Here is a 14618-nt window from a genome sequence, read left to right as displayed (position 1 = left end):
AAAGCTAGAGGGATGCAATAGAAAGAGCTGCAACCTCTGCCAGACATGGCAAAGGTGAGTGGGATGTTGTTTCAATTAGTGCTGATGTCAGGAAGGACTGTAAGGATGGAAAGGCTGGTGTTTGCCATGGGCAGGGAAACACATCTGGTTTTCATTTTCTCTTTCTCTTTGAGTAACAGGTAAACAGGGGAGAGTGTGCCCTCACCTTGGAAATCTCCTGCCCTCTGCTGCTCAGAGGGAGAAATGTCCAAGCTTCTAGAAGGACATCAGGACAAATATATGTAATGACAATAAGTCCAGGCTGGCTGTCCTTGTGGGCATCAGCTGCTGGCATCTGCATTGCTGCTGCCATGAGCATGGCACAGCAGGTAAAAGATTGCTTTTCCTTGTGTGACACAGGAGCTCTTGACTTGAAAGCTAGAGGGATGCAATAGAAAGAGCTGCAACCTCTGCCAGACATGGCAAACTTGAGTGGGATGTTGTTTCAGTTGCTGCTGATGTCAGGAAGGACTGTAAGGATGGAAAGGCTGGTGTTTGCCATGGGCAGGGAAACACATCTGGTTTTCATCTTCTCTTTGTGTGCCAGAAAAAGAGGAGAGTGTGCCCTAACCTTGGACTTCTCCTGCCCTCTGCTGCTGAGATGGAGAAATGTCCCAGCTTATAGAAGGACATCAGGACAAAGATATGTAATGAAAATAAGTCCAGGCTGGCTGTCCTTGTGGGCATCAGCTGCTGGCATCTGCATTGCTGCTGCCATGAGCATGGCACAGCAGGTAAAAGATTGCTTTTCCTTGTGTGACACAGGAGCTCTTGAGTTGAAAGCTAGAGGGATGCAATAGAAAGAGCTGCAACCTCTGCCAGACATGGCAAAGGTGAGTGGGATGTTGTTTCAGTTGCTGCTGATGTCAGGAAGGACTGTGAGGATGGAAAGTCTGGTGTTTGCCATGGGCAGGGAAACACATCTGGTTTTCATCTTCTCTTTGTGTGCCAGAAAAAGAGGAGAGTGTGCCTGCTACGTGGACCCCTCCTGCCCTCTTCTGCTGAGATGGAGAAATGTTCCAGCTTGTAGAAGGACATCAGGACAAAGATATGTAATGAAAATAAGTCCAGGCTGGCTGTCCTTGTGGGCATCAGCTGCTGGCATCTGCATGGCTGCTGCCATGAGCATGGCACAGCAGGTAAGAGATTGCTTTTTCTTGTGTGACACAGGAGCTCTTGAGTTGAAAGCTAGAGGGATGCAATAGAAAGAGCTGCAACCTCTGCCAGACATGGCAAAGGTGAGTGGGATGTTGTTTCAGTTGCTGCTGATGTCAGGAAGGACTGTGAGGATGGAAAGTCTGGCGTTTGCCATGGGCAGGGAAACACATCTGGTTTTCATCTTCTCTTTGTGTGCCAGAAAAAGAGGAGAGTGTGCCTGCTACTTGGACCCCTCCTGCCCTCTTCTGCTGAGATGGAGAAATGTTCCAGCTTGTAGAAGGACATCAGGACAAAGATATGTAATGAAAATAAGTCCAGGCTGGCTGTCCTTGTGGGCATCAGCTGCTGGCATCTGCATGGCTGCTGCCATGAGCATGGCACAGCAGGTAAGAGATTGCTTTTTCTTGTGTGACACAGGAGCTCTTGACTTGAAAGCTAGAGCGATGCAATAGAAAGAGCTGCAACCTCTGCCAGACATGGCAAAGGTGAGTGGGATGTTGTTTCAGTTGCTGCTGATGTCAGGAAGGACTGTAAGGATGGAAAGGCTGGTGTTTGCCATGGGCAGGGAAACACATCTGGTTTTCATTTTCTCTTTCTCTTTGAGTGCCAGATAAACAGGGGAGAGTGTGCCCTCACCTTGGAACTCTCCTGCCCTCTTCTGCTGAGAGGGAGAAATGTTCCAGCTTGTAGAAGGACATCAGGACAAAGATATGTAATGAAAATAAGTCCAGGCTGGCTGTCCTTGTGGGCATCAGCTGCTGGCATCTGCATTGCTGCTGCCATGAGCATGGCACAGCAGGTAAAAGATTGCTTTTCCTTGTGTGACACAGGAGCTCTTGACTTGAAAGCTAGAGGGATGCAATAGAAAGAGCTGCAACCTCTGCCAGACATGGCAAACTTGAGTGGGATGTTGTTTCAGTTGCTGCTGATGTCAGGAAGGACTGTAAGGATGGAAAGGCTGGTGTTTGCCATGGGAAGGGAAACACATCTGGTTTTCATCTTCTCTTTGTCTTTGTGTGCCAGATACAGAGGAGAGTGTGCCTGCTACTTGGACCCATCCTGCCCTCTTCTGCTGAGATGGAAAAATGTTCCAGCTTGTAGAAGGACATCAGGACAAAGATATATAATGACAATAAGTCCAGGCTGGCTGTCCTTGTGGGCATCAGCTGCTGGCATCTGCACTGCTGCTGCCATGAGCATGGCAAAGCAGGTAAAAGATTGCTTTTCCTTGTGTGACACAGGAGCTCTTGACTTGAAAGCTAGAGGGATGCAATAGAAAGAGCTGCAACCTCTGCCAGACATGGCAAAGGTGTGTGGGATGTTGTTTCCATTGCTGCTGATGGCAGGAAGGACTGGAATGATGGAAAGTCTGGTGTTTGCCATGGGCAGGGAAACACATCTGGTTTTCATTTTCTCTTTCTCTTTGAGTGCCAGATAAACAGGGGAGAGTGTGCCCTCACCTTGGAACTCTCCTGCCCTCTGCTGCTCAGAGGGAGAAATGTTCCAGCTTCTAGAAGGACATCAGGACAAAGATATGTAATGAAAATAAGTCCAGGCTGGCTGTCCTTGTGGGCATCAGCTGCTGGCATCTGCATTGCTGCTGCCATGAGCATGGCAAAGCAAGTCAAGGATTGCTTTTCCTTGAGTGACACTGGTTCTGGTGACTTGACAGCTAGAGGGATGCAACAGAAAGAGCTGCAACCTCTGGCAGACATGGCAATGGTGAGTGGGATGTTGTTTCAATTAGTGCTGATATCTGAAAGGACTGTAAGGATGGAAAGGCTGGTGTTTGCCATGGGCAGGAAACACATCTGGTTTTCATTTTGTCTTAATCTTTCAGTGCTAGATAAATAGAGGAGTGTGTGCCAGCAACTTGGACCCCTCCTGCCCTTTTCTGCCGAGATGGAGAAATGTCCCAGCTTTTAGAAGGACATCAGGACAAAGATATGTAATGAAAATACGTCCAGGCTGGCTGTCCTTGTGGGCATCAGCTGCTGGCATCTGCATTGCTGCTGCCATGAGCATGGCAAAGCCAGTAAAAGATTCCTTTTCCTTGAGTGACACAGGAGCTCTTGACTTGAAAGCTAGAGGGATGCAATAGGAAGAGCTGCAACCTCTGCCAGACATGGCAAAGGTGAGTGGGATGTTGTTTCTGTTGCTGCTGATGTCAGGAAGGACTGTAAGGATGGAAAGGCTGGTGTTTGCCATGGGCAGGGAAACACATCTGCTTTTCATCTTCTCTTTGTGTGCCGGAAAAAGAGGAGAGTGTGCCCTCACCTTGGACCCCTCCTGCCCTCTTCTGCTGAGATGGTGAAATGTTCCAGCTTCTAGAAGGACATCAGGACAAAGATATGTAATGAAAATAAGTCCAGGCTGGCTGTCCTTGTGGGCATCAGATGCTGGCATCTGCATTGCTGCTGCCATGAGCATGGCACAGCAGGTAAAAGATTGCTTTTCCTTGTGGGACAGCTGTTAAGCCATTCTGATTCACCCTATGCATCCACAGCATACAGTTTTTCCCACACTGCTGTTTCTATCCAGCAATGTGCATATGTGCAGTGGTACAGAGGTTGGTGGCCCTGCCTGTGGCAGGGGGTTGGAGATTCCTGATCCTTGAGGTCCCTTCCAACCCGGGCCATTCTGTGTGTGTGTGTGTGACTGGCTAAACACCAATTGTTGCTAGCTCAGCAGGTGTACTGCTAATTATTGAACGCCTGACAGCTGCTTATCAACACTTGGCCACTATTTCTGGACACCTGCTCATCCCTGAAGAGAGAGAAGTTTGGAAGGAGGACAGAGGGGAGTCTCTTGATGCCTGCCTGTTGCATCCCAACTTGCCCACAGAGTGAGTCAGTTCGGCCTTGTGTGGAGGCCCTGGCTTCTTTGGAGTCTGTTTTTCTTTTGCTGAGCTTCTCCTATCCAAACAGAATGGCCTTACAACATGCTTTCTGGGTCTTAATACTAAACCCATGCAATTTGTATCTATTACAGTTCTGTAAGTGAGAATTGATCACATGATTGAACAACTGTATTTCTAATATATGTTATGAAATAACTTCTTTTTACTAATACTAATAAAGTCTTTCTACTTTTTCAAACTGTTTCTAAGGGCAAATTACAAAACACATGGTGCTGTACTGCTTCAGAGCAATCCCACATTTGATAGCCAGTGCAGAAACAACATTCCATCCTACAGCATTAGCTAGTTCAGAGGTACCAGGCGTGTATCTGGATGTGGCTGTTGTGCATAACTGGGGCTGAGGGATCAGAAATGACAGCTCCACTCTTGGAGACCACAGAACTAAAATGGAAAGATAAAATAGTTGCAGGGCAATTGTTCTCTGTGCCTGAAGCAGGGACCGATTTATGGGGGAGAGATTTAACAGTTAAATGAGGATTACAGCTGCAAGTCTGTTAAACACATATCAGGGGTCAATGAATGTGTTAACAGCTGGTGATGAGAAGAAATGAATCCAAAGGTGTGGGCAGGGGAAGGAAATCGGGGTAGACTCACAATTTTCCCTTACAAATAACTGCCCAAGGAGGGAGTGGAGCAGTGAAACAGCAACAATATCCCATAGCCTTAGAAGGGAGAGTGGGTCTAAAAGCTGTAACACAGACACTGGTTAAGGATGGTCTTCTGGAACCTTGTCTGTGGCCTTATAACACCCCAATCCTGTCGGCACGGAAGGCAGACGGCACGTATCAGCTGGTGCAAGATGTAAGGAAATGACTGAACCCGTTCTCAAAAGACAGCCTGTGGTTCCTAACCCCTATACCCTAATGAGTCAGATCCCACACGGACAGCAGTGGTTTGGTGTGAGAGACCTCAAAGATGCTTTCTGGACAGCCTCTGGACTCAGAGAGAAATGGCTGCGTTTGTATGAGGACACATTGTAATCCTATCGTGATTCGTGATGATACTGTAGATACTGGAACTCGTGCTAATCCTTGTCTTTGCAGCATTTGAAGCAAGCAGCTGGTGCTGCTGTCATGCAGAAAGCTCCCTTCCAACCACTCAGCAAGCATTTGGATGAGACAGCTTCCTGCTGGGGAGCCCTCCGGCATCACTGCTGCCTCCTCCAGAACCATACCTGCAGATGCTTCAGAGCTCTTCAGCATGGACTTCCTTACTTCCATCAGCAGCTGCTCCTGCACTGACCTTCATTCACACTGGGATACCATCTGCTTCCAGCAGGAGCTGACCTGCGAGACAGAGAAAGGAAACGTGGGATGAGCACCAATGCAGAAGCACAAGGCTGTGTCACCACCACGTCTTGCAGCCTTGGGAAGTCAGCTGCAACTGCAGCCTTGGTCAGAATTCTTTTGCTTTGGGGAACAGATGGACTCGGAATGGAAGGACACGAGAAAAATGACATCTGTTTGAGCTCAGCAGACTTGAGAGGTGGGCCTGGGTGAACCTCATGAAGTTCAGCACAGCCAAGTGCAAGGTTTGGCATTTGGGCCGGAGGAATCCCAGGCATTTTTTTGTCATCGTGGTGGTTTCCAATAGACCCCAACAATGAGACATCAGGTCGCCGTGTGGGCTCCTGGGTGACACTGCCATTTCCCAGCCATTGCAGCCTAGGGGCAAATAAAGTAAAATACTTCAGAAAGATCTCACACTGATTGCATATTTTACTGTTCTTTTACACAAAACAGAAGGGGAGGGCAGCAGATGCATGCAGCTGCATCAACACCCAGGCTGCTAAAGGAATGGAAAGACAGAAACATCAAATATCAATGCCTTATTCTAATGCAAGGAGGGAAGCTTTTTTCAATGTTACTTTTTATCATGTAAAATAAGCAGTTGGCACTCTTAAAGGAAAATCCTAGGCCCCAGGTTCTGGCAGTGTGGCAATCTGGCATGGACTCAGCTGTGAATGATCCAAACAGTTTGTTCCAGATTTTAACATCCCTTCTATGCATTCTCAAGTTTTCTGTCTTGACTTCCCCTTACAGCCGTTAGATGCCAGCAAAACATCCCACAAACACTCCTTACCTCTGTGCACACAGGCACCCATCCAACCAGAGCCACCAGTCATTCCCAGCCATGCGCTCTTCCTCCAATCATGGTCAGCATCACACGGCCGTCACGCAGCTCACTTGACTCAGTTTTTCTCTTCTTTCTGGAGGTGTCCTTGCTTCTCAGCCTTACCTTCTCGTGATGTTTATCTCGCTCTGCAGCTCCTGCTCTGAATAGGCTTTCTTGGATTCCCGCATGACAGGCACAAAATGCAGCCACAGCCCCTGCCACCAAGGTCAGCTCTTCAGCACACATTACCTGAGGAGCACTTGGCAACTCATGCAACCTGAGCAGTGCCAGGAAGACTGTTTCACTTCTGCTTCTCCTGGCTCAGAAATTCATTTTCCTACCTAGAAAATGGAAAAAGAAAAGAAAGACAAAAAATCCTGACATAAAGCAGACACAATTGATACTATGGAATTCTGGAAGGCAAGGGATTTGCCCTCTATGATGAGAAGTTGACTGCAAAGAACTAAGAAGAGCCATGAGCAGGTTGTGAACTTGTGGGTAAAATTAGGAAGTGCAGCAGTGCAGGGCTTCTGGAGGTGAGGGTCTGCTACAGCCGCCTGGAAAGAGAGCCTGTTGGTGGGAGCTGCTTACTGCAGCCAGCAGAAGCATCGCACTCACTGACTCTCATGCTGATGGGGGATTCCAGTCAGTCTGGGAAATCAGCATGGCTGGCTGCAAGCAATCTGACAGACTCCTGGAGTGCAGTGAGAATCACTCTGTGGTGCAGGCATTGGGCACAGCAAGCAGAAGGGAAGCATTGCTGGACATGGTGCACACCAGGGGTTACGACAGGAGGCGGTCAGGGCTGCAGTGACCATGTCCTCCTTGAGTTGGTGATCTCAAGGAATGCGGGCCTGGCAGGAAGCAAAGGCAGGAGCCTGAACTTCAGGAGAGCCAGCTGCAGGCTGTTCCAGGAATTCTTGGACGAGATCCTCTGGACAACTGTTTGTAGGGGCAAAGGGATGGAAAACAGCTGGTCACTTTCTCAGAAAAAAACTTGCTCAGGTTGCAGGCTGAGCTGCAGGAGAGGAAGGGGAGGAGGTGCCAGCACAGCTCTGCACGATGCTCTGCCACACTGGGCAGCTTGATCATGGCTCAGCAGTGGGATCAGACGAGGAGAAAGGCAGAAGGAAATCAAGGATGGGAGGGAGCCATCAGACACAGTCGGTGAGTGTCTGTGAAGTCTTGCAGACCCAGAGATTCCCAGGTTGTTTCTGCTTTCGTAGCATCTTTGTGCTGCAGGGTGAGCAAAAGGTTCTGCTGCTTGATTCTTCTGCAGGAGCCGCCTAAAGGGGAAATGGCCACTGAGCTGCAGACCAAGCAGTACTGCCTGACGTTGGCCAGGGGGAGCTTCTCCTGCCGCAGTGTGCTGATGACAGGTCTGGAGATGATCTGCAGGGCCAGTTCATAGACGGGAGCCAGGAAAGGACATGATGGGAGGAGGGAGGTGTTAAGCAACATCCAAGGCATCAAAATGCATCAGAAAGCCCTGAAAAGCATCACAAAGCCACAGCCAGGAAGCTTGGGAGTATCATGAGCAGCATCCAGGATGCGAGAGATTATTTGCTACCATGCCAAATGGTAGCAGAGCTCCCCCTGCAGACATCCCAAAGCCAGACAAAACAGGAACAAACCCGGAGCTGTGCTGCACGCACCCCACAGCCACAGCATTGCAAGCTGGGGTGCCTTGCTGTGTGCTGCATTCATCCCAGTCCGTGTGAATGAAGACTCTGGAGGCAGTCAAGGCGTTGATTGAGCACGAGTGTGCTTTTATTATTATATAAAGGACAGGAGGGTGTGAGAGGTCCACGGTGAAGATGGGACTCATCCTGTCTTGTCATGGAGACAGTGGCTCAGAGCTCTCAGTGCTGCTGTCCGGTGCCTGGGACTGGAGGCCTGATTGAAAGTCCCCCTGCAAGAGGCTCTGCTCCTCTTCACTGATGCTGACCTGCTCCTGCATGGAGGTGCTGCTGTTGGGGCACTCACACTGCTCTTGGGATGGGCTGCACTGCAGAGACTCCTGGTTACAATCCAGGCTGCTGACTGTGGTTTCTGGCAGGCCCAGGTCAGCATTTTCAGCAGAGCCAGGTGTAATGAGGGCATGAACTTGAATGAGCTCCTTCTCTCCATCACTGTTGTCATGTGTAAGGCTGCTGTTGGAACTGCAGCAATTTGTGCTTCCTAAGAGCTCTCCACTGATCGAAGCACAGAGAGCATCCTCGCTACTTGCCCTGGATCTTGTGGGTTGGCAAGGGCTCGATTCACCTAGAAAGGATACACGGGGGTTAGTGTCAAACTTTCACAATCTGAATTACGACAGTGGTTCTTGATCAGGGGTGAACTGAAGATGTTGGGCAGGGGCTGGAACGCCAGAAAGAGATACAAGTGCAGAGCAAGCTTGAATTCTATGTTCCTGAAAAGCAGGGATTTGGAAGCTGCATTTGCACCCTTACCTGCCAGGACTACCACTGCTGTTTCTGAGGGCTGCCTGGCATTGCGCTGCAGTTGGCGTTTGCTGCCAGAGGATGGCTTCCTGAGGCTGAAGCAGCAACACCAACTGCTAGCTGGTGATTCCTCAGTCTTGCTGGGTGGATTTTGTCTGGAGAGAGAAAACAGCCAATGCTGTGAGTCGTGCGTGGTGCAGGGTGAGGGAAGAGCAGCACTGAGCTCTTGGCAGCAGTTGCTTGTTCCTAGCACTGCCTGGTTTCTGCAGGAAAACACAAAAACCCACCCAAACAATGATGCTAGGTGCTGGAAAAGAAAGTCCTCTTTACCTGTCAGATGGAAAGTCAACGACGGTGTGGAATTTGCCCTGCCCAGCTGCAGGGCTTTCTTCCACTTCAATGTCCCGGCTGCTCTCTGTTACCACAGAAGAGGTGCTGTGGCCTCGCCTCTGTGCCTGTGCCTCCTCCAGGCTGAGCAGCTTTGTGGCAGCAGAAGAGACCCCCACAGACTTGGGCCCTGGGAGAGAATTGTGCCCTGTCAGGGAAAACCACAGGTAAGAGCGAGGATCAGAAAGCAGCAGCACAGCCACCACAGTTCTGGGGGAGGTGCTGTATTTTTCTCAGGCTTGCTTATCCGAGCCACTGGAAGAAGAGAAGCCCAAAATAACCATGTGGGCAGAGGTCTGTTTATGGCAAAGGACACGGTCATCATTAAGAGAGCTCACCCCTAGATAAAAGGGGCAGGGAACTGAGAAAGCTTCGCTGCCACACTTGCATCAAGCTTTTCCTGCGTGCAAACCATAATAATGACGGTTTCCTCCTTGTGAAGTTTGGGCTTGGACATTCTCAGCATCCAGCAACAGGATGCCATACCCTAATGGAAGCCCAGAGGTCTGCTGTCCCCTTGATGGTAAAAGAGTATCTCAAAGGTCCTGGAGAAGGCCTGCATTTGGTCAAGCTGTCAGGTCAAGATCAAGCTAATGGAGGAAGACACTCACCTGCTGCATCTGCGATGTCTGCTCCGGATTTGGAGCAGAAGAGGACGTCGGTGTGGTTGATGATGAATTCCACCACATCCGACTGCGTCTGCAGCTCCATGCAGGCAGCTCTTCCGCTGGCGCAGGCAGACTCGTTCTGCTGTGATCTGTAGAAAAGGCAGATTTTAGAAGTCATTTCTCCAAGACCGTTTCCCCGAGTCTGAATTGTTGCAGCCAAAAGCTGTCAGCTGAGGCTCTGGAGACTTCCGCAGTGGGCAATCAGTGATGCCACTGCAGAAATTCCCCTGGATGATCAAGGACACGTCAGTCCCATCTCAACAAGACTGCAGAAATTGTCACCTAGACATTGTGCCCGTGGGGATGGAGAACAGCTCAGGCTCCTGCTCTTCTGTCAGCCACAGATTTTACAGGAGAAGAGCACATTTGATGGAGAAAAAGGGAGCACTGTTTTTTTTTTTAATGGAGAACAGATGTAAGCGTTGTGTTGAAACAGAACCAGCAGTTTACCTTAAGAGGTTTGGAGCCCACACAATGGCTAGGTTCTTGGCATGCATGTTTGTGATGGTGGAGCTCCCAGCCAGACACGCCAAGTGTCTCATCAGGAACTCCAGTGTCCTGGAAAACAAGAGAGGCAAACGTTCAGCACCAACGAGCATGCCGTGCTGCAATTCAGAAAGCAAACCTCCATTCATGCTACTTCTTGTGATTGCTACTGTCACCGAAGATGAAGTAGATCCAACCTGACTGAGTGCCACGCTGCAGCACCAAGCCCCAGCACAGCACAGCCGCAGCCATCAGCTGCACCAAGCGTGCCCCCGTGCCCAGGAACTGACCCCATAAAGTAAGCCCATGGAGCCTTCAACCCTTCAGCATACACAGGCATCGTGTTGCCGGCATGAGACAGAGCCTGGAACCGCATCGTTGCCCTCTGCAATGCAGCAGGGCTGAGCTCAGCAGGCTGAGGGCAGCACTGACCTGTAGTGAGGAGCGGGCAGCTGCTGGATGACGTCCTGCATTCTGAGCAGCCGCTCCTCCTCTGTAGCGGCACCAACAGCATCCTGGAGTAGTGCAGAAAGGGAGCGAGACACCAATCAGGCTAGTACACCAGTGCGAGTAAACCTCGTGGGGCTGACAGCAAAAGGGCCTCAGAGCTGGGGCACTGCTGCAGCCATCTGCCAAGAGGCCCAGGAAGAGGGAAATGAAAGACGTGGCCTTGTGCTTACCGAGAACTTGCCGTACAGCTGGTGGGTGAGCAGAGGGTTCGGGAGCTCCCTGAAGTACATCTTGCAGAGGGAGCTCACGCTGTGAATGTCACGGACGGTGAGCTCAGGAATCTGCTCCGACTCAAATTCCTGCCTGGAGAGAGGGACGCAAACCCGGTTGAGCGAGAGGAAGGCAAGCCCAAAGCCACACCAGATGCACTCAGGCTGTGTCAGTCGCAGCACTCTTACCGCAGTCTCTGGATGTTGGACGCGACGCCAGACAGGCGGTATATCCCCTGCACCACGCCGTGCTGCTCAATGAACTCAGCGCAGCTCTGGAGGACCTGGGGGACTGAAGAACACGTGCCAGCCATCAGTGGAGCTCCTGATTCAATCGTGCTGCAGGCTGTGCTTCACATCCCATCCACTAAGCCCAGCCAGGCTTGGCTGAAGCAAATACAGATGTGCTTGTCTCTTAGGAGCATCCGCCTCACTTTATCCTTCAGCCATCAACTCCCATTACACGTGTCTCCACTGCTATCAGCCTGCCCCCTGCTAGATATGAGCTCCCTTTCATCTTCTTTAGATGCCCAGCAGAGGAAGATCTCAGGAATGGGCAGCTCCTTACCATCACGACCGGAGTGGAGAAGATGCTCTCCCAGGTCACCGCCAAACACCCTTTCCTTCTCCACCTCCCGCTCGGTCGGTTTCTTTGGGCGAGCCTTCACCAAGGAACGAAGGAAGGTGAGGATCTTGCTGCGTTTCTTGGGCACTGCACAACAAAAGGAAGAAACCAGGTCATTTCAGGTCTGGCTCCGTTGGACGAGGCCGAGCACAGCACATTCTACAGAGCACGTCAGAACGGGAAGAACATTACCAACCAGTACATACAAAAAGGGATTTTCCCCATCTCTGGAGGAGCCCAAGGCCAGGTTGGATGGGGCCCTGGGCAGCCTGGTCTAATCTGACATTAAATGTGGGGGCTGGGAGACCATCCTGAGGCAGGAGGGTTGGAGCATGATGATCCCTGAGGTCCCTTCCATCCCAAGCCATTCTATGAAGATTCTATAGTTTTGCCAAGTCCAATCATAAACACAGGAGGATTGGGCCAAATCTCTGCCCCATGGTGTGCATGAAGAATCATCAACCCAGAGGACAATGTGGCATCGATAAAGGAGGTACTAAACATGGAACGCACCCCAAAAAAGACTTCATTTTGCTTCCCCACACCATCAAATGTAACATCCCTACCTGGCTTTGGCACAGAATTGATGAGTGCCTCAGGAATGTTCTTATTAATGAGTTCCACACACTCCCCTGGGAAAAATCCAACCTGTAACAAGAAGAAAAGAGAGGCCAACTATTGCATGCAGCACTTCTCAGATCTGAACTGTTAAACCAAAAGCCACGTAACATTTCCCCCGGAACGTGCTTGCCTGACGTTCCATAAGACTATACAGCAGAAAATGGCCATAGTTCACAGCATAAAGGTAACAATTTTTCAACATTGGCAGCCAAAGGCAAGGTCCCCTGACACCGACACAGGGAAACTGTTTATGTCCATTAGGCATCCTGAGCAGGCAGAGCAGCTCTAAGCTGAGATTCCTGCCTTTACTGCAGTTGCACTCTCCAGTCTGAATCTTGTGCTTACCTGGAAGCCGAGCTTGCCTCTCCACCAGGGGGTCAGCTCCTTTGGTGGCATGTCGATGACACACACGATGTCTCCCACCTGCAAGAGATTGCAACGTCAATCCCAGCTTCAGCACGGCTGGGAGGAAAGCACAGCTCAAATGACTGCATTCTTCTGCACTGCCCAACATCGCCGAGCTTGAGAGCACTTGCACCAGTGCAGCTCTGAAGGCATTTGCAACTGTAAAATTGAACAACAAGGAACGCCTTGAACTGCTTACCTCAAAGGAGAGTTCATCCGCTGCCTGGGCAACGTATCTCTTAATAGCATGGGCAGCAGCAATAGCTGGAACATTCACAGGTGCCACCTCATGGTCCAGCAGGGGCTTCCCCTTGTTCTCAGCCTGAAACAGAGAGCACAGGCCACAGTGAGGAGCTGGGAACCAACAAGGAGGACTTCAAGGTGAGGAGCACATCTGCAGAGAAAGCTGCAGGAAATGCACTCGGTCCTTATCGTGGGCACTTCAGAAGGAACTGCAAGTCTAATAACGGCTGTTTCTCTCCCTGGTGTGCAGCAGGCACACGCCAGCAAAGATGCATCTCTCCCCACCCAGACTAATCAGCAATGGCACTGACGCAGACAGGTGGCCTTGTCCATTTTGCCCCCTCCTTTCCTGCACTCTTTGTGCAGGAAGGCTGACTGTTTCAGATGCTAGGAGACCGTGAAGAGGGAAATCAAAGCTACGGCTGCAGTTACAAGGTGCAAACAGTGCCATTACAAGCACCAAGCAGCTCTCTTGAGCAGTCCAACCAACAGCAAGGCCAAACAGAGCAGAGAATGATTGTTGTTTCTGCAGCCATTTCAAGGGAAAAGAGGACAGTAGAGGACAAACACAACAGCCGAGATGGCTCTGGTAGTTTTATAAACTTGCCACACTTGCACTGCTGTCTTGCCACAGAGGAGCTCTCTTGGAAAGCAGGAGAGCACATCTGCGGCTCACTCTGCTGGCTGCAGTCAGGGAACAAAGACCAATCAGAGCTTCATACTCTACCTCTGTCCATGCCACATCAGGCCCACAGCTGATCTCGCTGCACGCCACAGCCATCAGCGTAGGTGTGACAAGCTGGAACTGAAAAGAAACACACTTTTATGTTCTCTGTTCACATCTCTGCTGTGCTCCCTACAGCTGTCGGGCACACTCACACAGCCCAAGCACGCCTGCTGGTGTCCCTGGTGATGCTGTGCAGCTCTGCACAAGCTGGGGCTGGGACTCTTTGCCTAAGGGATTGCTTTCCATAAAACCAGCTGGTCACAGCACCACAGACAGCATCCTTCTGAGGGCTGAGCTGCAGAGCATGTGGAGAAAACCCACACGTGACCAGCGTCCCATCAAAGCTGGATGAGGCTGTGTTACTAAACACGGGGCGTCACGGGCTGCTAAAGCATGTGGGGGGACAAACCATGGCAGGTACCTGGCAAGAGATCAGAACGAGGGAGACAAATCTCACGAATCCGCAGCCGTTCCTTGTCACTATGCTCTGATCTTCCACGAGCAAAAGCTGCAGCAGGGAAGCAGGCAGAGGGTGGAGAGAGGAGAGAGAAAGAGCAGGTCAGTTTGCTTCCACGGTTTAGCAAAGACTACAAGGGAAAAACCAAAATCTGCCCTCCCTCAACTTAAAAACTTAAGTTTTCAACTTAAAACCATTTCCCTTTGTCCTGCTGTTATCTACCCTTTCAAAGAGTTGATTCCCCTCCTCTTTTTAGGCTCCCTTTAGGTACTGAAGGCTGCCATGAGGTCACCCCACAGCCTTCATTTCTCCAGGCTGAACAAGCCCAGCTCCCTCAGCCTGTCTTTGCAGGGGAGGTGCTCCTGTCCCCTGATCATCTCTGTGGCTCGCCTCTGGACCCTCTCCAACAGCTCCCTGTCTTTCTGGACACTGTACTGCAGCTGGGGCCTCACAAGAGCAGAGCAGGGGGGGACGATCACCTCCCTGTCCCTCATGGCCACCCCTCTGCTGATGGAGATAATGTGATCCTATGAGCTCCGCCAGCCAGCAGTTCTCAGCACTCACTGTCCCCCCGTCTCTCCCACACTGTCTCAGCTTACCTACA

At 50.7% G+C, this 14618-nt stretch overlaps 3 protein-coding genes across 3 annotated transcripts in view; 2 read left to right on the top strand and 1 right to left on the bottom strand.

Moving 5' to 3' along the window:
- The window catches only part of LOC149912216 (rho GTPase-activating protein 32-like), a 336632-nt gene that overhangs the window by 271090 nt on the left and 50924 nt on the right, over nucleotides 1–14618 (top strand). The gene's annotated exons all lie outside the window — the stretch shown is intronic.
- Nucleotides 1–14618, top strand: part of LOC149912217 (rho GTPase-activating protein 33-like) — a 134378-nt gene that overhangs the window by 73370 nt on the left and 46390 nt on the right. The window lies entirely within an intron of this gene.
- LOC149912220 (rho GTPase-activating protein 32-like) lies at nucleotides 10625–12901 on the bottom strand. Its single transcript, XM_090130716.1, has 7 exons — nucleotides 12787–12901; nucleotides 12528–12605; nucleotides 12128–12209; nucleotides 11505–11648; nucleotides 11126–11228; nucleotides 10898–11030; nucleotides 10625–10732 (listed from the first exon to the last, which is right to left on the bottom strand). Exons 2-7 carry the CDS (start codon nucleotides 12576–12578, stop codon nucleotides 10625–10627), a joined length of 621 nt encoding a protein of 206 aa, XP_089986842.1. The 5' UTR covers nucleotides 12579–12605; nucleotides 12787–12901.

The sequence above is a fragment of the Phasianus colchicus genome, chromosome Z, assembly GCF_987193195.1.
Source record: "Phasianus colchicus chromosome Z, bPhaCol1.hap1.1, whole genome shotgun sequence".
Taxonomy (NCBI): domain Eukaryota; kingdom Metazoa; phylum Chordata; class Aves; order Galliformes; family Phasianidae; genus Phasianus; species Phasianus colchicus.
This window is presented reverse-complemented; position numbering and strand designations above follow the sequence as displayed.

Coding starts and splice junctions, on each gene's coding strand:
- LOC149912220 (XM_090130716.1), bottom strand. CDS start 12,578: ATGCCACCAAAGGAGCTGACCCCCTGGTGGAGAGGCAAGCTCGGCTTC. Junction 11,649..12,127: donor CAATTCTGTGCCAAAGCCAG/GTAGGGATGTTA, acceptor TTTGTTGTGCAG/TGCCCAAGAAACGCAGCAAG. Junction 10,733..10,897: donor AGCTGTACGGCAAGTTCTCG/GTAAGCACAAGG, acceptor GCACTACTCCAG/GATGCTGTTGGTGCCGCTAC.